The sequence below is a fragment of the Oncorhynchus keta genome, chromosome 17 (assembly GCF_023373465.1).
Source record: "Oncorhynchus keta strain PuntledgeMale-10-30-2019 chromosome 17, Oket_V2, whole genome shotgun sequence".
NCBI lineage: Eukaryota > Metazoa > Chordata > Actinopteri > Salmoniformes > Salmonidae > Oncorhynchus > Oncorhynchus keta.
In genome coordinates, this window is record NC_068437.1 from 38,386,070 (window position 1) to 38,413,613 (window position 27,544).

General features: G+C 42.3%; 3 protein-coding genes across 4 annotated transcripts in view; 2 read left to right on the forward strand and 1 right to left on the reverse strand.

The window, feature by feature from the left end:
- LOC118396033 (DNA-directed RNA polymerase III subunit RPC2) overlaps window positions 1-7,883 on the reverse strand; it is a 70,264-nt gene extending 62,381 nt beyond the window's left edge. Inside the window, exons 1-6 of one of the 2 annotated variants that reach the window (XM_052466001.1) lie at window positions 7,700-7,883; window positions 1,751-1,783; window positions 1,545-1,601; window positions 669-733; window positions 364-439; window positions 55-155 (exon numbers count right to left, since the gene is read on the reverse strand). In XM_052466001.1, coding sequence (XP_052321961.1) covers window positions 55-155; window positions 364-439; window positions 669-733; window positions 1,545-1,601; window positions 1,751-1,783; window positions 7,700-7,771 — 404 coding nt within the window. In that variant the 5' untranslated portion in view covers window positions 7,772-7,883. The remainder of the gene's footprint in view (window positions 1-54; window positions 156-363; window positions 440-668; window positions 734-1,544; window positions 1,602-1,750; window positions 1,784-7,699) is intronic. The other variant, XM_052466000.1, reaches the window with a different exon arrangement.
- Window positions 7,884-10,948: 3,065 nt separating this feature from the next.
- Window positions 10,949-13,198, forward strand: LOC118395810 (tubulin alpha chain-like). The gene is made up of 4 exons (XM_035789764.2): window positions 10,949-11,143; window positions 11,528-11,750; window positions 11,912-12,060; window positions 12,139-13,198. The coding sequence occupies exons 1-4, from the start codon at window positions 11,141-11,143 to the stop codon at window positions 13,114-13,116; spliced, it is 1,353 nt and encodes a 450-aa protein (XP_035645657.1). The 5' UTR covers window positions 10,949-11,140; the 3' UTR covers window positions 13,117-13,198.
- Window positions 13,199-13,760: 562 nt separating this feature from the next.
- LOC118395811 (transmembrane protein 263-like) lies at window positions 13,761-22,245 on the forward strand. Its single transcript, XM_035789765.2, has 3 exons — window positions 13,761-14,118; window positions 16,022-16,095; window positions 16,676-22,245. Exons 2-3 carry the CDS (start codon window positions 16,029-16,031, stop codon window positions 16,972-16,974), a joined length of 366 nt encoding a protein of 121 aa, XP_035645658.1. The 5' UTR covers window positions 13,761-14,118; window positions 16,022-16,028; the 3' UTR covers window positions 16,975-22,245.
- Window positions 22,246-27,544: the final 5,299 nt, after the last annotated feature.

The following is a 27,544-nucleotide window of genomic DNA, read 5'->3' on the forward strand; positions in this document are numbered from 1 at the left end:
CCTTCCCCGTAGTGTGATAAAGAGAGGGTTTTGCAGAGAGGGAGAGAACAGTACCTTCCGATGGGCAGAGCATTGCGGATGATTCTCTGACTGCCACGGGTGTACTCGATGTCCACTGTGATGGGTGCAGAGTAAGTCATGTCCCTGAGACGACACTGGTGGAAACAATGCGGCTTTAAAGTATTCACAAATGTTCATTTTTATCTCAAAGTGTGCTAAAATTCAGCCGTAGGTTGAGGAAGACCCAATATGTATATATTGTAATGTCCTCCTAGTTAAGCACAGAGACTATTCAACTGTGTGACACTATTATGCAATGGTTTGTGATATTTTTGCAGGGAAGGGGAAACAGACTAGATTCACCTCATGTGGAGACACTGGTCTGGTTACATTGAAGCTCTCTTCAACATCAGGCATGCCTACGTATATATTGAGGTACCTGGAAATGGGACGTTGGTGTTATTTTAGTTTTCGAAATTATAGTGTAGTTTGCCATGGATTTTAAGTAAGCACATTCTTCAAAAAAATAGTCTTGACTGCTTGTTGCGTGTCTGCCTTGTAAGTAAAAAGTTGCTGGTCTAAGAAGGCTTTGAACCAGCAACATCGCATTCCCACCAATGTTTGTTGTTGTTGGATGGCATGTATAGGGAGTAGGACCAGCAGCTTACTTTAGGTACCACATGGGATCAGCATCACTTGTGATCTTTTCATTTGCGTTCATTATCTTCTTTATCTGTAATAAACCACACAAATGCTCAAATTTAGACATAGCTTGGTTAGCTACACAATACACATGCAAAATACTGCCATATGGAAGTAGGCCTTGAACCAGAATCTGGCCTTACAAGAGACTCTGATATGGCAAAACTCCTTTAAGCCCAGGAAGCAGCCATTCACCAGCTTTTCAAGCTTAATATCAAAATACGTTCGTTACTCAGCAATTATGGAGTTTTGATTAGCAACTATAGTCATTTACTGCAGTCATAGCCAGTGTGTACTTCCAAAAAATATCTAAATACAAAGTTACATGCAGCGGAGAAAAAAAAGCCTCCTCGGCACCTCCAAGCTGTTGAAGACTTAAAACATGTGCATAGCACTAAGGTTTGTGCTATTGGGGATCCTTGGGACATGAGCAATTTACATTGGCGGTGTAACCTTACTGTCATGCACAGGTCATAAGTCTCCAGCTCACTACAGAGGTGCCGAAGAGGCATTTTTTCAGTTGCATGTAACCTTTCATTTAGACCTTTTTTGGAAGTACATACCGACCGTGACCTCAGCAAGTGACTATAGTTACTAATCAAAAATCTGTATTTTGTGAGTAACAAACATATTTTGATATTATTAATCTTGATCAGCTGGTGAATGACAAATTGAATGGCTACTTCCTGGGCTTAAAGGAGATTCACCATATCAATGTCTTCTGTAAGCCCAGATTCTGGTTCAGCCCAGCCTAAACTGCTGATATGTTTTTTTCATGTGGCCATTCTATACATTATATTTATATCCTTATGTTACACCAAGTGATGAACCTGTTGCTTTACCTCCACATTGATGAAGTAGTTGAAGGAGTCAATGTGCTGTTTCACCAGACCTTTCACCTGAAATATCAGACATTAATAGAGGGACTAGAGATGGCAAAGAGACAGTAAAAGTGAAGAATGAAGTGAAAGACAATTATCCAGGTGCATATGGAATTCACTATCATTAGCTATATCCACTATATAGTAGAAATAGCAAAAACTCTTACCTTCAAAAAAGCTGGCAATAGTTTCCATTTTTCCTATGGAAAAAAAAGAGATTGAAGTAAAGAAACAATAGTACACATCAGGATGTAGCTAGGAGTTGGTATCTAGCTGGCTCCCTAGGCGGCATTCTGCCTTCTACCTACAGTTTTCAGCCATTAGCTTCGCCTGGCTCATGTGAACTACAATCCCGACACGTTTTAAAATGTCAATAATCATCTCTTACTATACAGCTTTCTAAACGTTTGGCCCTCATCTTTAAGTTTTGCACAGATCCATGCAGCTATGGGTGCCTCCATCTGACAAAACTACACGTCTGCTACACTTCCTGAGATACCCCAGGGAGGAAGAGGTAAAGAGAGCGGCCCAACTCTGCAGAAAATATGTCTGCCTCTGTCTCCCTCTTTGTTTTCCCGCACACCAAGCAAGGAGTTTTTCTATGGAAGTCAATGAGAAAGTGTCAAATTCAATCAAACAAAAAATTAATGGCTTATTTGAAATGAATAGAAATGTCGTAATGCTTAGGTTGTTACAAGTGTACTGCTATATGGCCCCCGAGTGGCGAAGCGGTCTAAGACACTGCATCTCAGTGCAAGACGCATCACTACAGTACCTGGTTCAAATCCAGGCTGTATCAAATCAGGCCGTGATTGGGAGTCCCACAGGGTGGAGCACAATTGGCCCAGCGTTGTGCGGCGTCGGCCGTCATTGTAAATAAGAATTTGTTCTTAACTGACTTGCCAAGTTAAATAAAGCTTAAATAAAAATGTATATAAGTAGGACATGTGACATCAGCGCAGCTTAGCTTTGAGAAAAAAAACACTATCGAAGTGGTCTCGACATGGCTATGCATACTCATGCAATGAGGCTAGTAGCATAGCATCTGTCTCCAATGAATATAGGCAGTTGACGTCAACAACCCTCATCAAATATATTTTTTTAATGTATTAAAATAATGAGATGTGTCCAATCCAAAGAAAGGCATGAGCTAGACAGCGCGATGTGCCGTTGTGTGTCTTGTCAGTATATCCATAAGCTTTGGTTACACTAACACACAGGTGTTCAGCGCCTTCTAGATAGCTAGTTGTCTTCTGTAAACAAGTGCTGTAACATGGAGATATGGCTGTGTGGTAACACTAACCCTATCAAGGTGTATCATTTTAACCTTGTGTTTCAGACATAAGGAAGTGGATGGCTGCAAACTTTCTACTATTAAACTCGGACAAAACAGAGATGCTTGTTCTAGGTCCCAAGAAACAAAGAGATCTTCTGTTGAATCTGACAATTAATCTTAATGGTTGTACAGTCGTCTCAAATAAAACTGTGAAGGACCTCGGCGTTACTCTGGACCCTGATCTCTCTTTTGAAGAACATATCAAGACCATTTCGAGGACAGCTTTTTCCATCTACGTAACATTGCAAAAATCAGAAACTTTCTGTCCAAAATGATGCAGAAAAATTAATCCATGCTTTTGTCACTTCTAGGTTAGACTACTGCAATGCTCTATTTTCCGGCTACCCGGATAAAGCACTAAATAAACTTCAGTTAGTGCTAAATCTGCTAGAATCCTGACTAGAACCAAAAAATTTGATCATATTACTCCAGTGCTAGCCTCTCTACACTGGCTTCCTGTCAAAGCAAGGGCTGATTTCAAGGTTTTACTGCTAACCTACAAAGCATTACATGGGCTTGCTCCTACCTACCTCTCTGATTTGGTCCTGCCGTACATACCTACACGTACGCTACGGTCACAAGACGCAGGCCTCCTAATTGTCCCTAGAATTTCTAAGCAAACAGCTGGAGGCAGGGCTTTCTCCTATAGAGCTCCATTTTTATGGAACGGTCTGCCTACCCATGTCAGAGACGCAAACTCGGTCTCAACCTTTAAGTCTTTACTGAAGACTCATCTCTTCAGTGGGTCATATGATTGAGTGTAGTCTGGCCCAGGAGTGGGAAGGTGAACGGAAAGGCTCTGGAGCAACGAACCGCCCTTGCTGTCTCTGCCTGGCCGGTTCCCCTCTTTCCACTGGGATTCTCTGCCTCTAACCCTGTTACGGGGCTGAGTCACTGGCTTGCTGGGGCTCTCTCGTGCCGTCCCTGGGGGTGCGTCACCTGGGTGGGTTGATTCACTGTTGTGGTCGGCCTGTCTGGGTTGCCCCCCCTTGGGTTGTACCGTGGCGGAGATCTTTGTGGGCTATACTCGGCCTTGTCTCAGGATGGTAAGTTGGTGGTTGAAGATAGCTAGTGGTGTGGGGGCTGTGCTTTGGCAAAGTGGGTGGGGTTATATCCTTCCTGTTTGGCCCTGTCCGGGGTGTCCTCGATGGGGCCACAGTGTCTCCTGACCCCTCCTGTCTCAGCCTCCAGTATTTATGCTGCAGTAGTTTGTGTCGGGGGGCTAGGGTCAGTTTGTTATATCAGCGGTGTCCTGTGTGAATCTAAGATTCTCTCCTTCTCTCTTTCTTTCTCTCTCTCGGAGGACCTGAGCCCTAGGACAGTGCTCCAGGACTACCTGACATCTTGCTGTCCCCATTCCACCTGACTGCTGCTGCTCCAGTTTCAACTGTTCTGCCTTATTAACCATGCTGGTCATTTATGAACATTTGAACATCTTGGTCATGTTCTGGTCTAACAGCCAGAAGAGGACTGGCCACCCCCATAGCCCGGTTCCTCAGGTTTCTTCCTAGGTTTTGGCCTTTCTAGGGAGTTTTTCCTAGCCACCGTGCTTTTACACCTGCATTGTTTGCTGTTTGGGGTTTTAGGCTGGGTTTCTGTACAGCACTTTGAGATATCAGCTGATGTACGAAGGGCTATATAAATAAATTTGATTTGATTTTGATTTGATTTTGGTTTTTGAAAATTATTTATTGCTGATATGAAAGATAATGACACCTGTCAACAAAACTCCCCCTTACAGAAGATGCTTTGTCCAATGATTTATGGTTAATGGAACTGAGTTAAGATCAAGAGCTAATATCTAGCTAGCCTTGGCACCCAGAAACACGTTTGATTCAGGTAAGTTTCCTATTAGGACCTCTACAAGACAGAATATTGAATAATAAAAATAAATTTGCCCGTATGGTTGGTCCTTTTGGCAGTAGGAATGGGAGACAATATAGCCACAGGAAAGTATAATAAACTTTACAAAGCGCTGGTAGCGCATTCAACTTTTTATCAACTGAAGCATGCGCACAAGATACAAATACATGCATCAGATGCATGCATACTTCAAGATTGTGCATGTGTTTACATGGTTCTGCCCATATGATTTTTATCAATGGGGGGGGGTCTAACCCGGAATGCTGATTGGCTAAAACCACATTCCAGCCGGTGTTAATTCCACAAATTGTCACCAGCAAAATCTTTGACATTAAAATGCCTATTTACTCTGTTCCATCTGACTGCGCAATCCACTGTCGCATCGGCCCAGCAATTTATATACTTGATCTCCACTATAAAAACCATCTAAACATTCTCACAATTCTTTTAGACTAACATTTAGTTTTCAACAGCGGAGAATTGTATAAACCTTGCTGTCCGTCTCTCTGACATTGTTTCAATATTCAAATCCGATCTCCAGCTGTCCCATTTAATGAACGAGTCTGGAGGAGACAGGCAGGCAGCCGAAATCATGAATCAGCTGGCATCCATTTTTATGAATATATACAGTCGTAGCCAAAAGTTGAGAATGACACTAATATTAATCGTCAAAGTCTGCTGCCTCAGTTTGTATCATGGCAATTTGCATATACTCCAAAATGTTATGAAGAGTGATCAGATGAATTGCAAAGTACCTCTTTGCCATGCAAATGAACTGAATCCCGCAAAAACATTTTCACTGCATTTCAGCCCTGCCACAAAAGGACCAGCTGACATCATGTCAGTGATTCTCTCGTTAACACAGGTGTGAGTGTTGACGAGGACAAGGCTGGAGATCACTCTGTCATGCTGGTAAAGTTCAAATAACAGACTGGAAGCTTCAAAAGTATGGTGGAGCTTGGAATCATTGTTCTTCCTCTGTCAACCATGGTTATATGCAAGGAAACACGTGCCGTCATCATTCCTGTGCACAAAAAGGGATTCACAGGCAAGGATATTGCTGCCAGTAATATTGCACCTAAATCAACCATTTATCAGATCATCAAGAACTTCAAGGAGAGCAGTTCAATTGTTGTGAAGAAGGATTCAGGGCACACAAGAAAGTCCAGCAAGCGCCAGGACCATCTCCTAAAGTTGATTCAGCTGCGGGATACAGTACAGAGCTTGCTCAGGTATGGCAGCAGGCAGGTGTGAGTTCATCTGCACACACAGTGAGGTAAAGACTTTTGGAGAATGGCCTGGTGTCAAGAAGCGCAGTAAAGAAGCCACTTCTCTCCAGGAAAAACATCAGGGACAGACTGATATTCTGCAAAAGGTACAGGGATTGGACTGCAGAGGACTGAGGTAAAGTAATTTTCTCTGAATCCCCTTTCCAGCTGTTTGGGGCATCCGGAAAAAAGCTTGTCCGGAGAAGACAAGGAGAGCGCTACCATCAGTCCTGTGTCATGCCAACAGTAAAGCATCCTGAGACCATTCATGTGTGGGGTTTCTTCTCAGCCAAGGGAGTGGGCTCACTCACAATTTTGCCCAAGAACACAGCCATGAATAAAGAATGGTACCAACACATGCTCCGAGAGCAACTTCTCCCAACCACCCAGGAACAGTTTAGTGACGAACAATGCCTTTTCCAGCATGATGGAGCACCTAAGTGCTCGGAAACAAAACATTGATATTTTGGGTCCATGGCCAGGAAACTCCCCAGACTTTAATCCCATTGAACTTGTGGTCAATCCTCAAGAGGCAGGTGGACAAACAAAAACACACATTCTGACAAACTCCAAGAATTGATTATGCAAGAATGGGCTGCCAAGTCAGGATGTGGCCCAGAAGTTAATTGATAGCATGCCAGGGCAGATTGCAGTGGTCTTTAAAAAGAAGGGTCAACACTGCAGATATTGACTCTTTGCATCAACTTCATGTAATTGTCAATAAAAGCCTTTGACACTTATGAAATGCGTGTAATTATACTTCCGTAGTCCATAGTAACATCTGACAAAAATATCTAAAGACACTGTGGCAGCAACCTTTGAAAATGAATATGTGTCATTCTCAAAACTTTTGGCCACGACTGTACAAAGAAATGTCAATTGAAAAAAAGGTCAAATGAACCTAAGGGCATCGAGTTTGCAGTCTTTCCAGGTTCAGTTTGAAGTGATTGTGTTAACTGAGTTGTTGGCTAGCTTCTCTGAACAACAGTGTCCAGTGACGAGTGAGCACATTTTCGATGCCAGGCAAAATTGCGCCTCATTAGCTCATTGTTATCGATGTATCCAAATAAATGTCACTAGTAAACAGCTTAAACAAATACGGCTACTTTGCTGTTATTCCTTTAGCACGAACGACCAGCCGGCTTGGGTAGCAACGCTAGATTTGTGTCGTGACTATATCTTGTGGAAGGATGAAATAGTACCCACAAATTCATCAAAATAACTATTTTAATCTAAATCTGTCAATCATTATTTGAATGTTGGTAACCCGTTGTACAAAAGTGATAATGCCCGAGAATGAGGTGTTTGGAGGATATATTGGCACGGTTTGCCGGTACTCGACAGCGTCCCGGGCCTAACACCCGTGCCAATATATCCTCCAAACACCCGCATCTCGGGCATTTTCACTTAAAGGTCGTGAGGGAGCTTTCCTGATTCAAACGCAGATTTCTGCCTTAGAACTCAATGCAATTCAACGTCGGGTTTCTAGGCAAGTAGCTAGTTAACTTAGCTAAAAACGACATGCGTTCGCTAACGTTACATTGAAAATGAAAACAACACATATCAGGTGGCAATGTGCAAACTGCACACCACTCCCGCGTATCTGTTCGCCCAGTCATCCTATTCTGCTAATGCAACAATATGATTACCTCTATAGTATTGACAGGAGCTGCGAGCTGCTGGTGAGTCATATCTCCAAACTCCTCTCCAAGGATTTCCATGATTTTTATTGTTTGTGTGAAAACGTGTAAACACCAGAACACATTTCCAATGTTTCTCCTGCAACCGGAAGCCGCTACAGCATGTACGCTTCGATGTGTCACAGCAAAAGACTACCGTGCTGAACAAGAAAACGTTACCAGATACTTCTTCTGTGGTTTGTATATGGCTGTTGGTAGACATCTCTAAGTGTATGACCACGACCAACTGGACTGGAGTGTGGACCAGACAGGAAAGGTATAAATGCGAAACGAAATACATAATTACTTACACCCCCTGAATATTTTCTCAGCAGTTCACTTATGCTTGGCTCTTCAACACCATTACTCATTCAATCTGATAACAATCTCTCACTTTCCCTCCAATATGGCTGGTACTGAAATAGCACATGTTCCACTGTCTCTATCTCCTCCTGACAGTGATCACACTTCCCAGTCAATGTTTTCCTACCAATTTCAATATACTGTTGTGTGTCCCAGTCTTAGTCTTGTGATTACACTTTCTCTCTTGACCAGAGGACTTCCCCGCCCCCATCAGTGCATATATTCAAGACACCATAGTACTGAGTTCTTAAATGTTCACTTACAATATTTACTGGATCTACTCCTTCCTCACCAGCTCTTACCCTCTCAAGAAACCCTAGGTTTATAATTGACTTAGTGAGCAACCAAGGTGGGATAGCAGGAAGAACCACAGAGGGGCTGAACTCCTTCCCAAACAGTCCCATCTCTGTCGCCATGGCTCATGCCATTACCTATCCACACAAAACTTGTATTCAGATCTTGTTCATGCTCCCAGCACTCTAGGAGCACTTTTTTTGTAGGATGTGTAACCTTATGTCCTTGAAGATTTACCTAATATGTCATGGTTAGTTGTTGTTGTCTTGTCAACTTTAACGGCATTATCAGATACTGAGTTTCACAAATATTTTTTTACCACACATGTAATCCAGCTAAGGAATGTATAGGGCAATTCCATGGTAACGAAACTGGGTTGAATTGCTCAGTAGAGTACAGTACAGAAGAGAACAGTAGAGTACATACAGCAGTACAGCAATACTCAACTTTTTTCAAACTTTACTGTACTCTACTGTACTGTGTTCTCTAAACATGTGAAAACTTAGACGTCTACGATTGGTTTAGATTTGGTCTGGTCCGGACCAAATCTGAACCAATCATGGAGGTCTAGGTTTTGACCAAATCAAGGCTGGTCTGAACCGGACCAAAAATCAACATCTGTGGACATTGAAAAAGAACACTGGACCATAACAAAAAATGATGTCTGTGGGCGTTGAAATCAAGGCCAGGGGGGACTGACCAAATTTCAACTACTTCTCAAGGTCCATGGGTCCATTGGTCGGTGCTCAGTGGGTAAGGATGCTCGTTACAGTAAAGGAAAAGAGAGGTGGCATTAGGGAGAGAAATGTGTAAATATCTCAAAGAAATGTGGGATTTTGGTAATGAAATTTCAAGGCACATGGCAATGTTTCTTATACTTACAAAAGGCAAATAATTTATCCAAAACTAAATCAACAGTTTTATTTATTAGGGAAGTATTCAGACCCCTTGACATTTCCCAAAGTTTGTTACGTTACAACCTTATTCTAAAATTGATTAAATAAATAATGATTTTTCCCCCCTTAACAATCTACACACAATACCCCACAATGGCAAAGCAAAAACTGAAAATCACATTTACTTAAGTATGCAGACCCTTTACTCAGTACTTTGTTGAAGCACCTTTGGCAGCGATTACAGCTTCGAGTCCTCTTGGGTATGACGCTACATGCTTGGCACACCTGTATTTGGGGAGTTTCTCCCATTCTTCTCTGCAGACCCTCTCAAGCTCTGTCAGGTTGGATATGGAGTGTTCCTGCACAGCTATTTTCAGGTCTCTCCAGAGATGTTTGATCGGGTTCTGAGTGCTCTGGAGCAGGTTTTCAACAAGGTTAAAACTCTGTACTTTGATCAGTTCATCTTTCCCTCAATCCTGATTTCAGGGTACAAAACTTCTGCTGGGCCCTGTTCATGCCACCTGCTTTTTGAGGCCTACCAGGGTGGCTTGACAGGTCAGGGCCTGACCTCCTGGATGGACTTACCTAACCTCCTGCCCATCAGGCCTGTTACGGAAGATTATGAGCGGGTTTCCCAGACAATGATTAAGCATTGACCTGGACAACAACAACGAAATTCAATGGAGAAACTGTGTAGTGCCGTTTATTTCCCTCTGACATTATATCAGATTTAAAAAAATAAAACACACAATTTTACATTTGGATCACATACATCTATGCTCTAACTAAACTAAACTATGATAGAAATTTCAATAGTAGTGTGTCTTAATTAAAATAAATTCAATGTTTTCAATGGAGATCTCCATTTTGTCATGTTTTTCCAACTTCTAGAAAGATTTTAACCCACTTAATCCCAAAAAGCTTTCACTATCATTTTAAAGCGCCTAGATTTTTTTGTTACCTGAGAAAGTAATTTCTGAAGGTTCTTCAAGAGGCACATGCTGGTTTAAGGTCAACCCTGTAACTTCAACTGAATTCTAGTTTTATTATGGTAAAACTATTCCTTTAAACGTTTTTATTTCAAAAGTACTATTTAACATCTTTATAGTCACTTTTAGAGTAATTCTTTGTAATTTAACCTCTTGAGATGGGAAAACATGTATGTCATGAAGTTGAATATGTGCTCTTCATAACAGAAAGCTTTTGGGGGACAAAATTACACTATCCAAAAGGCACTATATTCATTGAATGACCCCTCTATACAAAATTCATTTTAGTCCAGTGCTAGGCTCCTAAGAAAATCAGAATGGCACTTCCATTATTGAATCATGAAATAGATAGGCTATAACAATGGTATTGAAATCCTACCCAGGAGGTGCGGAGTACTGCTGGATTTATGTTCTAACATGATTAATTGCACCCACCTGGTGTCCCAGGTCTAAGTCAGTCCATGATTAGAGGGGAATAATAAAAGAAAAGCAGTGATACTAGCTTGGAGATCCAGATTTGAATTTGGGGGGACAATAGTATAACCTGATATCACCCTATTGTTAGGTACAACTTGGTAGCTAAAAATGACATTAGCCCTTTAAATCAATGTCAATTGAAAGCCACACCCCCACAATTGATTGCTGAAGCATCTATAAGCCAGGCCCATTTTACAATTTGTTTTGTGTTTTGGGTTAGTGGGCTCTTGTGGTGTGATTTTGACAGATCTGGTTTAGCTAAAACTTAATGGTTGATATGAAATATTTTTGACTGTTTGCACTTGTGATTTACATGAAGAATCTGTTGAACTGTTTCAGGATTTGGTAAAGGATTCATTCCTCAATTACATTCCATTTGTAGCTGCTGAACAATGGTAAGCTGAAGTTTACTACAATGCTTTGGCATCTTACTAATTTAGTGATCTTGTATAATCTAATACCCATTTTGAGCTTCCCTCTGGAGTTATGTCTGTGCCAGTGGAGGCTATTGCAGATAGGATGGTTCATAATGGTTGGGACTGCATCAAATTCATGGAAACTGTGTTTTGTATTTGATACCATTCTGCTACAGCCATTTCATGAGCCCCAATTAAGGTGCACCAACCTCCTGTGGTTTGCACTAGTATTCAGGCCAAAAGTACATTTTAAGTTGAGCAACTCTGTTATGACTCCAAATAGTTGGGCTACAACATGCAATATAGCACAGTTTGAAAATGGTAGGCTATGCACTTAAACTTCAGCTACTCTTCTCTTGACAGAGGGAGTGCATTTCTATACACATTGGCCAAGCAGGTGTCCAGATGGGCAATGCATGTTGGGAGTTGTATTGCCTGGAGCATGGTTTCCAACCAGATGGGAGACTACATGAATCTAGTACTGCTTCCCTAGCTGATTCCTCGTTTGGTACCTTCTTCAGTGAGACTGGCGGTGGGAAATATGTTCCCAGGGCTATCTTCATAGATTTGGAGCCTACAGTTGTGGGTAAGGAACATATAGTTGTATAGTTAGCTCTTACAACCCCAATGGTAAGAAATGGCATGGCGTACATTGACATGTATCTTGAATTGTTTGTACAGCACCTTGTTTAAAAAAAATATAACACTACTTGTCTTTTCTGCATATGCCAATATAATGTATTCTAGATGAAATAAGGAATGGACACTACCGTCAGCTTTATCACCCTGAACAACTCATCAGTGGCAAGGAGGATGCTGCCAATAACTACGCACGTGGCCATTACACAATTGGCAAGGAGATTGTGGAATCTGTACTGGACAGAATGCGTAAAATGGTGAGTGGTTCACTCTAGTTGCAAGTCCCGCCATGGTGCAATTTGGATGAATTGTTAATGAGTGCTCGTTTTCCTCAGGCTGACCCTTGCATTGGACTACAAGGATTCCTTATATTTCATAGTTTTGGAGGTGGGACTGGCTCTGGCTTTGCTTCGCTCTTAATGGAGCGCCTGTCTGTAGATTACGGGAAGAAGTCTAAACTGGAATTCTCAGTCTACCCTGCACCCCAAGTGTCCACGGCAGTTGTGGAGCCCTACAACTCCATCCTGACAACGCATACCACTCTGGAGCACTCTGATTGCTCTTTCATGGTGGACAATGAGGCCATCTTTGACATCTGCAAGCGTAATCTTGGTGTGGAGCGTCCATCTTACACCAATCTGAACCGCCTCGTTGCCCAGATCGTCTCCTCAATTACTGCCTCTTTGCGCTTTGATGGCGCACTCAATGTGGATCTGACAGAGTTCCAGACCAACCTGGTTCCTTACCCCCGTATCCACTTCCCCCTGGTCACTTATGCTCCCATCATCTCAGCAGAAAGGGCCTATCACGAGCAACTCTCTGTTCCTGAGATCACAAATGCCTGCTTTGAACCGGCTAACCAGATGGTCAAGTGTGATCCCAGGCATGGCAAGTACATGGCCTGCTGCTTGCTGTACCGTGGTGACGTGGTACCCAAAGATGTCAACGCAGCCATCGCCCACATCAAGACCTGCAAATCCATCCAATTTGTGGAATGGTGTCCGACAGGTTTCAAGGTGGGGATCAACTACCAGCCGCCTACTGTTGTGCCTGGGGGTGATCTGGCCAAGGTGCAGAGAGCTGTGTGCATGCTGAGTAACACCACAGCTATTGCAGAGGCTTGGAGTCGTTTGGACCACAAGTTTGACCTGATGTATGCCAGGCGGGCCTTTGTGCACTGGTATGTGGGTGAAGGCATGGAGGAGGGGGAGTTCTCTGAGGCCAGAGAGGACATGGCTGCTCTGGAGAAGGATTATGAAGAGGTGGGGGCAGACTCTGGTGATGGTTGTGAGGCGGAAGAGGATGAATACTAAATCTGCCTCCCAACCAGCATTTATACTTGTTCTCCAAGCAGCCTCTTGTCTAATTATAATAAAACTCAGTGTTTGAATTCTTGCACGTGTCATATACTTTTGATTTTTTTACTTGATAAAGCTGACGCATAAATTTTGTGGGTGGCATGTAAATTGGTCATGGAAGATTAGCGCTTGACAAGATGGCTGGAGTTGTGGGTACATCTGCACTGAACATTTTGTGTGCATTCTGACTTGACTGGATTGAAGCCTTAAACTGTATCTTGCACCATTTAATTATGATGGGTAGGAATATCTTAATTGACTAGTATAAATCAACCTTTGTCAACGGGACCACAACCTTTCCGTGACTGCACATATTATGCATTACATTGACAAGATTGACCCTGATAATGCACTTTGTCCGCATATTGCAGTATCTCAGCTGTGTCATCTAGTGGTTGCCTGTTTTAATATACAAATAGAAAAAAATAGCAACATTTGCATTACGTACGTTCAATTATACCGAGTTATCATTGTAGAGCTACATTTATATAAATCGACATTTGTACTAACTACTACGTTGGAAAATGTGCCAAGTTATGCCACCACAGCCCTGAGCTGCTCCACCCTGTTAATATCGGGCAGACTGTATCCGCGCATGAGGTCTAATACCAACAGGCTCAGAGACGGCTTGTAGACAAACTATGACTGAACACGAACTGGGCTGACCACCTACTGCTACCAGACTCTGATAAAAGCTAAATAAATGTGAACATTTATTCCGTTTCCCCAAAACACTAAATGTTGGACTATAAATTGTTCCTGTATTATACTTATACATTGTTTTGTTCTATTCCACTGTGCCATTTACTTAGTATGATATTGTATTTCTTGTGGCAAAGTACCTCGTCTACTGGCTACTTGAGCCATCTCCATTGTAGCTAGTTTGTTCCTAAGGAAAAAACCCGTTGCTGACAGTTGAGGATAGCTGCAACGTCAGAGAACAGACACAGAAACAAGGTAATTGTACTTTTGTTGACGCGCGATAATATAAGACATTAATCGATTTAAATAAACGTGTTATATTTAAAAAGAAAAAGCCATTTTACACTACGCAATCTCAAAATAAATGAGCGTTAACTAGTTTGCAATTGATCTAGCTACTGTTAGTTAGCTAACGTTAGCTATCCATGCAGTTTCCAATATGAGTGATTTCGCTAGCTAGCTAGTAAAAAGTTTGCTAACAAAGTTGCTTTTCGCCCTTGCCCCGCTAACTTGAAACTATATATATATATATATATATATTCAGACAACTGTTTCAAGTAGAACGTTTTGTTTCAAATTTAGCTAACTAATTGAATGAGAGGATAGCTATTTTGCTAAAACATAAATCTAACTAACCATCTATGCTAGCCTTACAATTGAGCATGCGAACTAGCTTGTCAAACTCAGTTGGAACACAGTTTGGTTGGGTTATGGCTTGCAAGTATGACTTTATTTATATTCATCAGATAATAGTACCCAGCTAGCTAAGTAATCTATGTTTCAAACAGGACATTAATTATGTACTGTAACAAGTGTGTATGTCATCTGAACACTCAATAGTTTTGGAGTTAGCCGAATGACATTGGCAGCCTGCTGCCACGTCAGTAACCATACCCAGCTAAATAACAACTCTTGTTTCTCTTATTTAAGTATTTTAGATTGAACGTCTTTTGGATGTTCATTATGCTCACCAAACGATTTTCAAGTAGCTAGTACTTAAATGTAAGCGTGAATAGATTTAATTTATTAAATTGTCTCCATCTCCGCATATCTGAGTTAGGTACCACACATTCTGTCTACTGAAACTATATTCATACCAGCTTGGCTCTATGCCTAACTAGGCCTAAAAGGTGGCTTTATTAATGGTCTTCAATTGTTGCTTACTTAAGCACAACTGGACCCCTAACCCTTTTACGGTGAAATGAAGGTACTCTATCCAGCACCTAGATATTTTTTGGTCCATTTCTAATTTCCAGACTAGTGCTATGCCTAAAAGAAATAGGATAATTAAAGCTTTTACACCATGGTGTATCTGTGAGTGTGCTATGTTGAACTGTGGGGGGCACGTGAAGAGTGAAGTTTGCTTATAGACAAGGCTAGTTTACTGTAGTGTGAAGTACAGTTTGATGCCACTGTAACTGCCACATAGGAATGCCCTACAGGCTACATGCACATAGAGCTGTTGAACAGCACATGTTTCTACAACACTAATTAGGCCCTAAGATCATGTTCAAAGGTCCTCAGCAAGCATATGACTTATGTTGACTCTGTTCATGGCTTCCCTTCTAAGAATTAGGCTTTATCATGTCTTTGTATTACTATCATGTGCATATCTTCTGTTTGGTGCCGGTAACTTGCCGCTCCGGTCTTGAAATGTCTTCGTGATCCTACTTTGCAGATGGTGCGCTCTGTCAGATAAGAACAAAAAAAAGCTACCGATTGAGTAAAATAAATGAATTCCATGTTCTGTACATTTCTTGATTTTCATCTTGTTGAGTTGAACATAGCACCCCCCCTCAATCTGTCTCTCTGTCTGCTTATTCTCTGTGCTTCAACAGTAAACAGGTCTGCCTTGTTTGGCGTTGTTAGAAGCAGGCAGCACAGCCTGGCTTAAAGTCAGACAGAGGAATGGTTAGTTCATAAGGTGAATGCACCAATTTGTAAGTCGCTCTGGATAAGAGCGTCTGCTAAATGACTTAAATGTAAATGTAAAGGCAATCCTTCCCCACCTTGTTTTTCAAGAACTTACCTAACCTAACGCCCAACTGCCAGAGGCAAAATGTTTGCTCTATGGTGCCTCATTTGGGAAGAAGTAATGATATAGCCTACTTAAGAGATAATGAATTGGTTGACATTACCTGTTTTCTCTCCTGCCTAGAGGGAAGATGAGTCAAAGCGAGCAGCAACAGCAGGATGAAATCCCAGCACACCTCAAAGATGAGCATCCAGCAGGTCAGTTCAGTCTCTTTAGTTGCCAAAAACAAGCTGATGAACATTGAATGGACAATGATAACACGTATTGTACACTGACACTCAGTAATGTAGGAGGCTACGTAACAGTAACTTGAATGCCATCCTATCACTGAAGATCTTATTAATAGGCCTAACGACAGTAAACCTGAACTTGTTTAAATGTCCTCACAAATTCGATGTCTGAGGCATTTTTATTTGTACCAATAGGTGGCATTACCGTTCCATCTTCTGCATTGTTAGTGGCTCTACAGTTTCTGTCTAGCCCACCACACACTGATACCTTTGTCATTAGAAGCAATGAGGGCTATTGAGGGCCATTGTAACTATATTTAGCTTTATCTTTCTAGTGGAGCTATTACTCTATCATGTGGTCACAATAGACCATTCTAAGCAGAAGACATGGTTCAATGACACAAACTTCCATGTAGGAGCCTATTCATCATTCTATTGTGGCACTGTCTGTACAATGTGGAACAGAGCTTTTTCCATAAACTGGGGAAGTTGCTCTGTTCCTCTGCTTAACTTCTCTCAACAATGACACCCTATTGTCTCTCATCAGACGGTAACAAGGATCACCCCGCGCCCCAGCCAGGCATGTTCTCCAGAGTGACTGGAGGACTCTTCAGTGTCACTAAAGGTGCTGTGGGAGCCACTGTGGGTGGGGTGGCCTGGATAGGAGGGAAGAGCTTCGACCTGACCAAGACCGCTGTCACCTCAGTGGCCGCTGTACCTGGCATTGGGGTGGGGATGGTGAAAGGAGGGGTGTGTGCTGTAGCTGGATGCGTGTCTGCAGTAGGCTCAGCGGTGGCCAATAAAGTTCCTATTGGAGGAGGCAAGAAGAAGGACAAGTCTGACTGAGGAAGGGGCGGACGGCGATGCCGTTTTGGGTCTCATGTCTGTTTCGTCTACAGTGTGAAGGGGCCTGGAGGGCTACAGAGGATTCAAAGTTGTGTGTGTGTTCTCTTTTTGTGGAGGCCTACACTCTGATCCGCAACTGTCTATGGACCACTCTCATTATGTGGCGGCCTGGTCACAGAGGGGGAGACTAATTAAGTGGTTTCCTGGTCAATAGGTCAGGGGCCACCGCACCCGTCTTTGTCTGCAAAATAACCAGTGCCTCAAACTGTTGGAATATGAAATGACTGACTGTGAATGTTGTATTTACTCTGTAGATAAAAACCAGCCAAGAAAATATTAGGCCTATTTTATTGCTTAGTATTTGTTCCATCTCCTGGTTGCTGTTTAAGAAACAGGCCAAGAACATTTTCACAATGTTTAAGGCGGTGTTCATGTTCACTGCTGTGTTTGGCAGTCAGACAATCAGTGATCGATGCCTAGTCCGGCACCTCTAACAGTAAATAAAAAGGATCTCAAGGGGGGGGTTTGGTGCTGGGACTGCACAGGAGGTTACTACCTTGACCCCCGAGCAGAGGTGTGGTTCAGATTGAAGAAGCAAGCACCGGGCTGCTCCAACCACCGAGGCAGCGCCTTGTTTTGAAAAGCATTGGTAACGGCGGGGAGTCGATGGCTGCACTCCATCTCTCTGATTGATTCTATTTCTGAGATTACGGACTCTATGCGTCTGGGGCCCAGCCGCTCAGCCTTGGTGCTCTTTCCCACAACAACACTCATCACTCTCCCACCCCTCCCCAATAATTACCGCGGCACGCTGGGGTTTCAACGCTACCTGCAAGGGCTATGGTAGACTGAACACTGCTAGGGAAGTCGATGTTCCTGACTAGATGTTTATGCTGGTGGATATTGTTTTCTTTTGTTTTTTTTCTTCTTCCCCTGTAAAGTATACGATTTATATCTCAAACTCCCCATTCCTGATGTGAGGGGGATTTTTTTTTTTTTTTTCGTAGGGATATTATTTCTCCACCATGGAAATGCTCTAAAGTGGACATGTTCATTTCCATTCATCTTTTTCATCTTCAGAAAACGCACTCTGGTGCAAGTAATGTAACCTTATGTTTTTCAATGACAAAGTAGTTTTAGGATCCGTTTCCCCTTTGATGGTATGGACTCTTCATTTTTTCACTGATGGTGCGTTGAATCACAGAGCTCTGTCACTGCTGTTCCTTCCTCTCTTGCTATATTTTGATCTTTCACTTTACAGCAAGGTGCCTTATTCCCACAAGAAAGCCTGAACTAAAGTAACTTATTCATATTTTTAACCTACCACTAATATATCTATCATCTTATTCCGTAGTCCACATCTTGTTCTACTGCCAAAAAACAAACCAGCCTACTTTAGCATTAACCATTTCTGAATACATTTAAGGAGTTGTCTTTTTCTATTGTTTGTATTAGAAATAAAATGTATTCATATTATTAATATACAGTTCCAGTCAAGTTTGGACACCCTTTGCCTTGATGACATCTTTGTACACTCGTGGCATTCTCTCAACCAGCTTCATGAGGTATGAATGCATTTTAATTAACAGATGTGCCTTGTTAAAAGTACATTTTGGGAATTTCTAGGTTTGAGCCAATCAGTTGTGTTGTGACAAGTAGGGGTGGTATACGGAAGATACCCCTTTTTGGTAAAACACCAAGTCCATATTATGGCAAGAACCACTCAATTAAGCAAAGAGAAATGACAGTCCATCATTAGTTTAAGACATGAAGGTCAGTCAATATGGAACATTTCATCAACTTTGAAAGTGTCTTCAAGTGCAGTCGCAAAAACCATCAAGCACTATGATGAAACTGGCTCTCATGAGGACCGCCACAGGAAAAGACCCAGAGTTACCTCTGCTGCAGAGGATAAGTTCATTAGAGTTACCAGCCTCAGAAATGGCATCCCAAATAAATGCTTCACAGAGTTCAAGTACAAGACACATCTCAACATCAACTGTTCAGAGGAGACTGCGTGAATCATGCTTTCATGGTCGAATTGCTGCAAAGAAACCACTACTAAAGGACACCAATAAGAAGAAGATACTTGCTTGGGCCAAGAAACACAAGCACTGGACATTAGACCGGTGGAAATCTGTCCTTTGGTCTGATTTTTAGCCATGTCTTTGAGAGATGCAGAGAAGGTGAATGGATGATCTCGGCATGTGGTTCCCACCGTGAAGCATGGAGGAGGAGGTGTGATAGTGTGGGCTGCTTTGCTGGTGACACTGATTTATTTATAGAGTTCAAGGCAAGCTTAACCAGCATGGCTACCACAGCATTCTGCAGCGATACGCCATCCCAGCTTGTTTGCGCTTAGTGGGAGTATCATTTGTCTTTCAACAGGATAATGACCCAACAAATCTCCAGGCTGTGTAAGGGATATTTGACCAAGAAGGAGCATAATGGAGTGCTACATCAGATGACCTGGCCTCCACAATCACTCGACCTCAACCCAATTGAGGTGGTTTGGGATGAGTTGGACCGCAGAGTGAAGGGAAAGCAGCCAGCAAGTGTGGGAACTCCTGCCCTGGGGCGGCAGGGTAGCCTAGTGGTTAGAGCGTTGGACTAGTAACCGGAAGGTTGCGAGTTCAAATCCCCGAGCTGACAAGGTACAAATCTGTTGTTCTGCCCCTGAACCGGCAGTTAACCCACTGTTCCTAGGCCGTCATTGTAAATAAGAATTTGTTCTTAACTGACTTGCCTGGTTAAATAAAGGTAAAAAAATAAAAAATAAACTGCTGGAAAAGCATTTCAGGTGAAGCTGGTTGAGAGAATGCCAAGAGTGTGCAAAGCTGTCATCAAGGGAAAGGGTGGCTACTTTGAAGAATCTAAAATCTATGAAGATTTGTTTAACACTTTTTTTGGTTACTACATGATTCCATATGTGTTATTTCATAGTTTTGATGTCCTCACAATTTTTCTACAATGTAGAAAATAATACAAATAAAGAAAAACCCTTGAATGAGTAGGTGTGTCCAAACTTTTGACTTGGTACTGTAGTTCTCTACCAAAGTATTTGACTATTAATCAGTGGAGTCTTAAAATTGGGTGTGTAACATCACATGGATATTTCTTGTGTTAATGTTTTGTCTATAATTTAATGGAAAAATGAATGAGCCTCAGAGCAGTTGTTTTGCCCGTTTGTCATTAAGGTTTGACTGTGTGAATTGGAACTAGGATAATCAGTTGTTTCCTATTTGTTTGGCTTGTCAACACTGCAGAGATTAATTTCTGTAGCCCCCTCCCCTAGCTCCTACCTCTGTTTTCTAATCTAAAATATCTGTATAGTCAATATAATAGTAGAGCCACCTAGCCTGTAAAATTGGCTGCCTAATCCCAAATCTGACCCTTAGGCACTTTGTGTAGATGTGAGAGGATTGGATTATGCAATATGTTAATAGTGCCACGTTTCCCTCTGATATTGCTCTCCAATACTTTCAGGTCTACACACATGCATAGGGGGTTGAGCCTAGGGGTCGATTTGGAAATAAACATTTGTGGTTCGCCTCCACCATGTCCCTTTTACTTACTCTGTATCTAGTCTTCTGTGAACACCGAATGGGTAAGGGCTAAGTGAAGGGTTTTAGAGTCCGAAATGGAACTGGTTCCATGACGATCAAAATGACAGTTATATTTTCAAAGCCAAACTGGTGGATGTTTCATCTTGAGATATTTCAGCAACAGAGCAGTAAATGAGTCCATTTGAGTACAGTTCCAGAGTCCAGTTGTAATATCGGTATACTGTCTGATAGTCTACTCTCAGGATGAGGCAACCTCAGGCTGTCACACTGGAATGACTGATTCCTCACCACGCTACATAGACATAGGCAAACAGTTGTGGTAATACAGACCTTTCACACTTTTCCAAAGCAGTTGTACTACTGAGTATACAGTAGGAAGACCTTCATAATATTGAGTTGAGCCCAGAACAGACTAAATTTGTCGGGGCGTGGACATGGATGCTGGCCCATGTTGTCGCTAATGCTTCCCACAGTTGTGTCAAGTTGGCTGGATGTCCTTTGGGTGGTAGACCATTCTTGATACACACAGGAAATTGTTGGCTGTGAAAAATCCAGCAGCGTTGCAGTTCTTGACACAAACCGGTGCGCCTGGCACCTACTACCATACCCCGTTCAAAGGTACTTAAATCTTCTGTCTTGCCCATTCACCCTCTGAATGGCACACATACACTATCCATGTCTCAATTGTCTCCAGGCTTAAAAATCGTTCTTTAACCTGTCTCTTCCTCTTCACCTACAACAATTTGAAGTGGATTTAACAAGTGACATCAATATGGGATCATACTTTTCACCTGGTCAGTCTGTCATGGAAAGAGCAGGTGTATTTTATGTTTTTTTATACTCTGTATATACTGTATGGCACTCACATAAAAACAAATTACTTGTAGAGAATGAATTGCCAAATGTTGTATGATATGACTTAAGGTTGAGCAGTTTTTTTAATGAACGAAGCATGTATTTCAGTATGAAAGTACAACTGTGAAAGGGTGCTAGATTTTCTATAGAATCTGCATGTCCATGACTCTCGTCATGAACTGTGTTAGTGCAGCATTTAAAGTCCAAATGTTCTCAATCTCAAACCTTTTGTCTTAGAAATGTGTCTGTTTCTCACTTATTATGAGGAAGAGGTGGTGAGAAATCTAGAATGGATCTCCCCTGCCGTCTAGACAGTCTAGAATTCACACACTGTCAATATGTAACTGGGAAGCCCAGTTCTTCTTCCCTGTTCCACTGTCTATCAGTGCCTGGAGGGAATTGACGTGCGGCAGCTTCACACAGGGACTGTAACCTTGAGCCCCCTGTGCATTAGTCGTATGAGTTAGTGGCGATACTGTAGCTTTCACACTCGGCGGATGAAGGAGATGAAATGCCCCAGCCTTTTCCTCAGCTGCTAACAAGGTTGTGATTCAACCTTTTCGAGGAATCAATAATGAGGCCCATTGGTGCGAAGTCCAGGAGCTAGAGATTTTACACTTCATAGACCCAATTTAAGTGGTGGCTGCTGAGAGCGAGGCTAAGGTGACTGTTCCAAGAGTGAAGAAGAAATAAATCACTTATACCTTTTTATATCACTGCTCACTGTTCCGCTTAACACGGTCATAATACCTCTTGACCATCATAGAAACAGAATCTAAGTAGACTTATGTGGATCATTGTAACTAGCGGTTGATTAATTATGTGTGATTAAAATATGCTTTAAATCTGAGACCTTGCCGTATTCTTTTTAATTGACCATACTTGGAAGTTTGTTTCGACCCAAGAATCATAGATAGGAAAGATTAAGTGGTCTTTTTTGCCTTTTCTCTGTTGTCCCCATTTAATTACCCTAACCTGGCCTGATTACAGACACTGGGTACCTTCATGAATAGAAATCAGTAGAGAGCTAACTAGGGAATAAGGGAGATATATGCCTCAAGGCTATTCAATTTCCTAGACGCAGATGTGGTTAATTGAAAAAGACTTCTCCAAAATGGTTGTTTGCTAAAGCCAGACTTAAATGGTCGGTGACAGAGTATCCTGCACCAGTATTTGAAATTCTATGTCGTATTTCACAGAACCAAGTCAACTCAGACTCAATAGGCTTCAATGAAAGCTGACCAGGTGAAGAGCCAATTTGGCCACCTAATCTCTGGGATTAACTAACAGGCCTGTGATAATGAGATCACCTCAAATTTAGATTTAGTTTAGTTTATTTTATTTTTACAGGGACAGTGCACATTAATCAACGTTTCAGTAAAAGTGCCGGTTTTAGCCAGCCGGCTAATTTTCAACCGCAGTCCCTGGGCAGGTTATTAAAAACAATTACAATATAGACAATAGCACCATAGACATAGCAACATAGCAACATAGGACAAGCAAGACATAGCATACAGACAGAGCAACATAGAACAAAAAGCAGCAAGACAAAATTCATAAAAGCAACAAAGTGTTTCCATACCTCACAAGCTACAGACAACATGGAAAGCGGCAACACACAGCTAGGGACCATGTTCACAAATCTGATTGACCTGTAGCCATGTCTTCAAGCATTTTGTGAAAGTGTGATATGTGGTGCAGTTATGTGTGTCTGATGGCAGTGTATTCCAGACATGGGAAGCTCTCACAGAGAATGCAGATTTACTAAAGGTGCTTTTCCTTAGGGGAACTATACAGTCACCTCTCACCTTGTGGATCTGCTGCCATATGTCTGGGTTTTCTGTTTAACAAAAATATTGAGTGGAGGGGGAGCCAGGCCATTAAGGATCTTGAATACAAGACACGCGTCGGTGTATTGCACAAGATTTTCCCAACTCAAGAGCTCATAGCATCAGAATCTCATTGTCCCCTGCTGCCGGGCTGCCATGAGTTTCATGACTCTTAATTCAGAAAAATAACTATCAAAGTCTATACACTTCTGTAAATCGCTCTGGATAAGAGCGTCTGCTAAATGGTTAAAAGATGTAAAGATATATACAGTATGTGTGTGTGTACATATACACTGCTCAAAAAAATAAAGGGAAATACTAAAATAACACATCCTAGATCTGAATGAATGAAATATTCTTAGTTGAATGTGCTGACAACAAAATCACACAAATTATCAATGGAAATCAAATTTATCAACCCATGGAGGTCTGGATTTGGAGTCACACTCAAATTAAAGTGGAAAAACACTACAGGCTGATCCAACTTTGATGTAATGTCCTTAAAACAAGTCAAAATGAGGCTCAGTAGTGTGTGTGGCCTCCACGTGCCTGTATGACCTCCCTACAACGCCTGGGCATGCTCCTAATGAGGTGGCGGATGTTCATGCTGGAGGATGTTACAGGCAGCAGAACGTTCTCCACGACGTCTCCAGACTGTCACATGTGCTCAGTGTGAACCTGTTTTCATCTGTGAAGAGCACAGGGCGCCAGTGGCGAATTTGCCAATCTTGGTGTTCTCTGGCAAATGAAAAATGTCCTGCACAGTGTTGGGCTGTAAGCACAACCCCCACCTGTGGACGTCGGGCCCTCATACCACCCTCATGGAGCCTGTTTCTGACCGTTTGAGCAGATACATGCACATTTGTGGCCTGCTGGAGGTCATTTTGCAGGGCTCTGGCAGTGTTCCTCCTTGCACAAAGGCGGAGGTAGCGGTCCTGCTGCTGGGTTGTTGCCCTCCTATGGCCTCCTCCACGTCTCCTGATGTACTGGCCTGTCTCCTGGTAGCGCCTCCATGCTCTGGACACTACGCTGACAGACACAGTAAACCTTCTTGCCACAGCTCGCATTGATGTGCCATCCTGGATGAGCTGTACTACCTAAGCCACTTGTGTGGGTTGTAGACTCCATCTCATGCTACCACTAGAGTGAAAGCACCGCCAGCATTCAAAAGTGACCAAAACATCAGCCAGGAAGCATAGGAACTGAGAAGTGGTCTGTGGTTGCCACCTGCAGAACCACTCCTTTATTGGGAGTGTCTTGCTAATTGCCTATAATTTCCACCTGTTGTCTATTCCATTTGCACAACAGCATGTGAAATGTATTGTCAATCAGTGTTGCTTCCTAAGTGGACAGTTTGATTTCACAGAAGTGTGATTGATTTGGAGTTACATTGTGTTGTTTAAGTGTTCTCTTTATTTTTTTGAGCAGTGTATATATGTACACACACACAGAGAGAGTGAGCTCCAAAAGTATTGGGACAATCACACTTGTTGTTTTGGCTCTGTTCTCCAGCACTTTTGATTTTAAATGATACAATGTTTAAAGTGCAGACTGTCAGCTTTAATTTTAGGGTATTTTCATCCATATCGGTTGAACTGTTTAGAAATTACAACACTTTTTGTACATAGTCCCCAAAAGTATTTAATTCACTTATGTGTATTAAAGTAGTGATCAATTAAGCATTTGGTCCAATATTCATAGTATGCAATTGACTACATCAAGCTTGCGACTCTACAAATGTGTTGGATGCCTTTGCTCTTTGTTTTTGTTGTGTTTCAGATTATTTTGTGCCCAATAGAAATGAATGAAAATAATGTATTGCGTCATTTGAGAGTCACTTTTATTGTATATAAGAATATGTTTCTAAACACTTCTACATGAATGTGGATGCTACCATGATTACGGATAATCCCCAATTAATTGTGAATGATGATGAGTAAAAAAGTTAAAGGCATAAATATGAACCCCCCCCAAAATGCTAACCTCCCCTGTTATTGTAATAGTGAGAACTTAGCATGTCTTTGGGTTATGATATTTGTGTGTCAGTGACTCATTAGAAATGGATCTGACCTTACTTCACAGATAGATGACAAACTCAATGTATTCAAGGCCGAGACGGAGAGCTCTATACCGACATTGAGAGGACACAGAAGAATAGGTAAACTTACTGCAGTAGCGCAGATAACAGGCCTACCTATGTCCTCACAGTCCAGGATCAATGTCATGTCACATACTGTAACTGTGGAATGTGTGATGCAGTGTGGGTTTAAATAATAGAGGAACTCAGTGAAGAAAGTCCCTCGATGAAGCTGTAATAATTTTGAGAAACAACTACAGAAACGCTTAAAGTAACACGGCTGAAAACTGAAAAAGTCCTCCTGAATGTAGTAAAATGGCAAATTCCACCTCTGGGTTCCAGATGAGAGATTTCAGTTTTCCTCTGAACATGTTTGGTTTCACAAGACTAATCAGTGCAAGAGAGTTTGTTTTTTAAAAAAAAGGTCAATGCAGGTAGTCCGGGTAGCCATTTGATTAGCTATTTAGCACTCTTATGGCTTGGGGGTAGAAGCTGTTCAGGGTCCTTTTGGTCTCAGACTTGGTGCACTGGTACCATTTTCCATGCGATAGCAGATAGAACAGTCTATAGCTTGGGTGGCTGGGAGCTCGGCCCCAGTGATGTACTGAGTCATACTCACCACCCTCTATAGTGCCTTGCAGCCGCGTGCCTTGCAGTTGCCATGCCAAGTGTTGATGCAGCCAGGCAAGATACTCTCAATGGTGCAGCTGTAGAACTTTTTGAGGATCTAAGAGGCCATGCCAAATCTTTTCAGCCTCCTGAGGGGGAAGAGGTGCTGTCGTGCCCTCTTCACAACTGTGTGGTTGTGTGTGAACCATGTTACTTCCTTAGTGATGTGGACTCCAAGGATCTAGAAGCTCTTGACCCGCTCTACTACAGCCCCATCAAATGTGGAGGGGGCATGCTCGCCCCTCCTTTTCCTGTATTCCACAATCAGCTCCTTTTGTCTTTCTGACGTTGAAGGAGAGGTTGTTGTCCAGGCACCACACTGCTAGGTCTCTGATCTCCTCCCTATAGTCTGCCTCTTCATCGGTGATCAGTCCTACCACCGTTGTGTTGTCAGCAAACATAATGATGGTGTTGGAGTCGTGCCTGGCCGTGCAGTCAAGAGTGAACAGGGAGTACAGGAGGGAACTGAGGGAGCCCGTGTTGATGGTCAGTGTGGCCGATATGTTGTTACCTACCTTCACCGCTTGGGGGCAGCCCGTAAGGAAGTCCAAGATCCAGTTGCAGAGGGATGTGTTCAGTCCCAGGGTCCTTAGCTTAGTGATGAGCTTGGAGGTCACTAAAATGTTGAACACTGAGCTGTAGTTAATGAACAGCATTCTCACGTAGGTGTTCCTTTTGTCTAGGTGGGAAAGGGCAGTGTGGAATGTAATAGAGTTTGTGCCATCTGTGGATGTGTTGGGGCGGTATGCGAAATTGGAGTGGGTCCAGGGTTTCTGGGATAATGGTGTTGATGTGAGCCATGACCAGCCTTTCAAAGCATTTCATGGCTACAGATGTGACTGTTACGGAGTGGTAGATGAAGGGGAGAAGACAGGTTAGAGAAGGATTTTTAAGCCCTGCGACAATTGAGACATGGATTATGTGTGCCATTTAGAGACTGAATGGGCAAGACAAAAGATTTAAGTGCCTTTGAACGGGGTTTGGTAGCAGGTGCAGTGGCAATTTCAGCATGTAAATCTTGGGGTTGGGTGGGACCATAGGATAAATAAAGGGGGCATATAAGCAGACAATAAAAGCTCTTAAAATATTCAATGATTGCATTTATCAAAAACGGGTTATAGGGTACATGTGCACCACCAAGTCAGAACAGTAGAAAAAAATTAAGAAGTGAAAATGGACAAAATTATTAGGGAGAGGCACATGGGCTACTAACAGCTTACTACACAACATACTCTTAGTATTACTGTCTTAGCTACATATCTCCCTGGCATATTACATTATTTATGCAGCAGCATACAATACATTTGTGAATACATTTTGTCATCAAACTTTGTCATCAAAGTCTGGCATTCTCTGGATTTATGGTGCTTTCAAGACAACTGGGAACTCAACAAAAAACAAGTTGAATCGTGATGACGTCAGTGATCTTCATGTCGTAGCTCTAGAAAGAGGCCCGAGTTCCGAATATACAATTCCAAGTTGGGTGAAAGTTCAAAATGTATTTTCCCAGTCGTAGCTCGTTTTTCCCGAGTTCCCAGTTGTCTTGAACTCACTAAAGTCAGATTTTGCAGTTC

Coding starts and splice junctions, on each gene's coding strand:
- LOC118395810 (XM_035789764.2), top strand. Junction 11,751..11,911: donor TTTGGAGCCTACAGTTGTGG/GTAAGGAACATA, acceptor AATGTATTCTAG/ATGAAATAAGGAATGGACAC. Junction 12,061..12,138: donor TGGACAGAATGCGTAAAATG/GTGAGTGGTTCA, acceptor CGTTTTCCTCAG/GCTGACCCTTGCATTGGACT.
- LOC118395811 (XM_035789765.2), top strand. CDS start 16,029: ATGAGTCAAAGCGAGCAGCAACAGCAGGATGAAATCCCAGCACACCTC. Junction 16,096..16,675: donor CAAAGATGAGCATCCAGCAG/GTCAGTTCAGTC, acceptor GTCTCTCATCAG/ACGGTAACAAGGATCACCCC.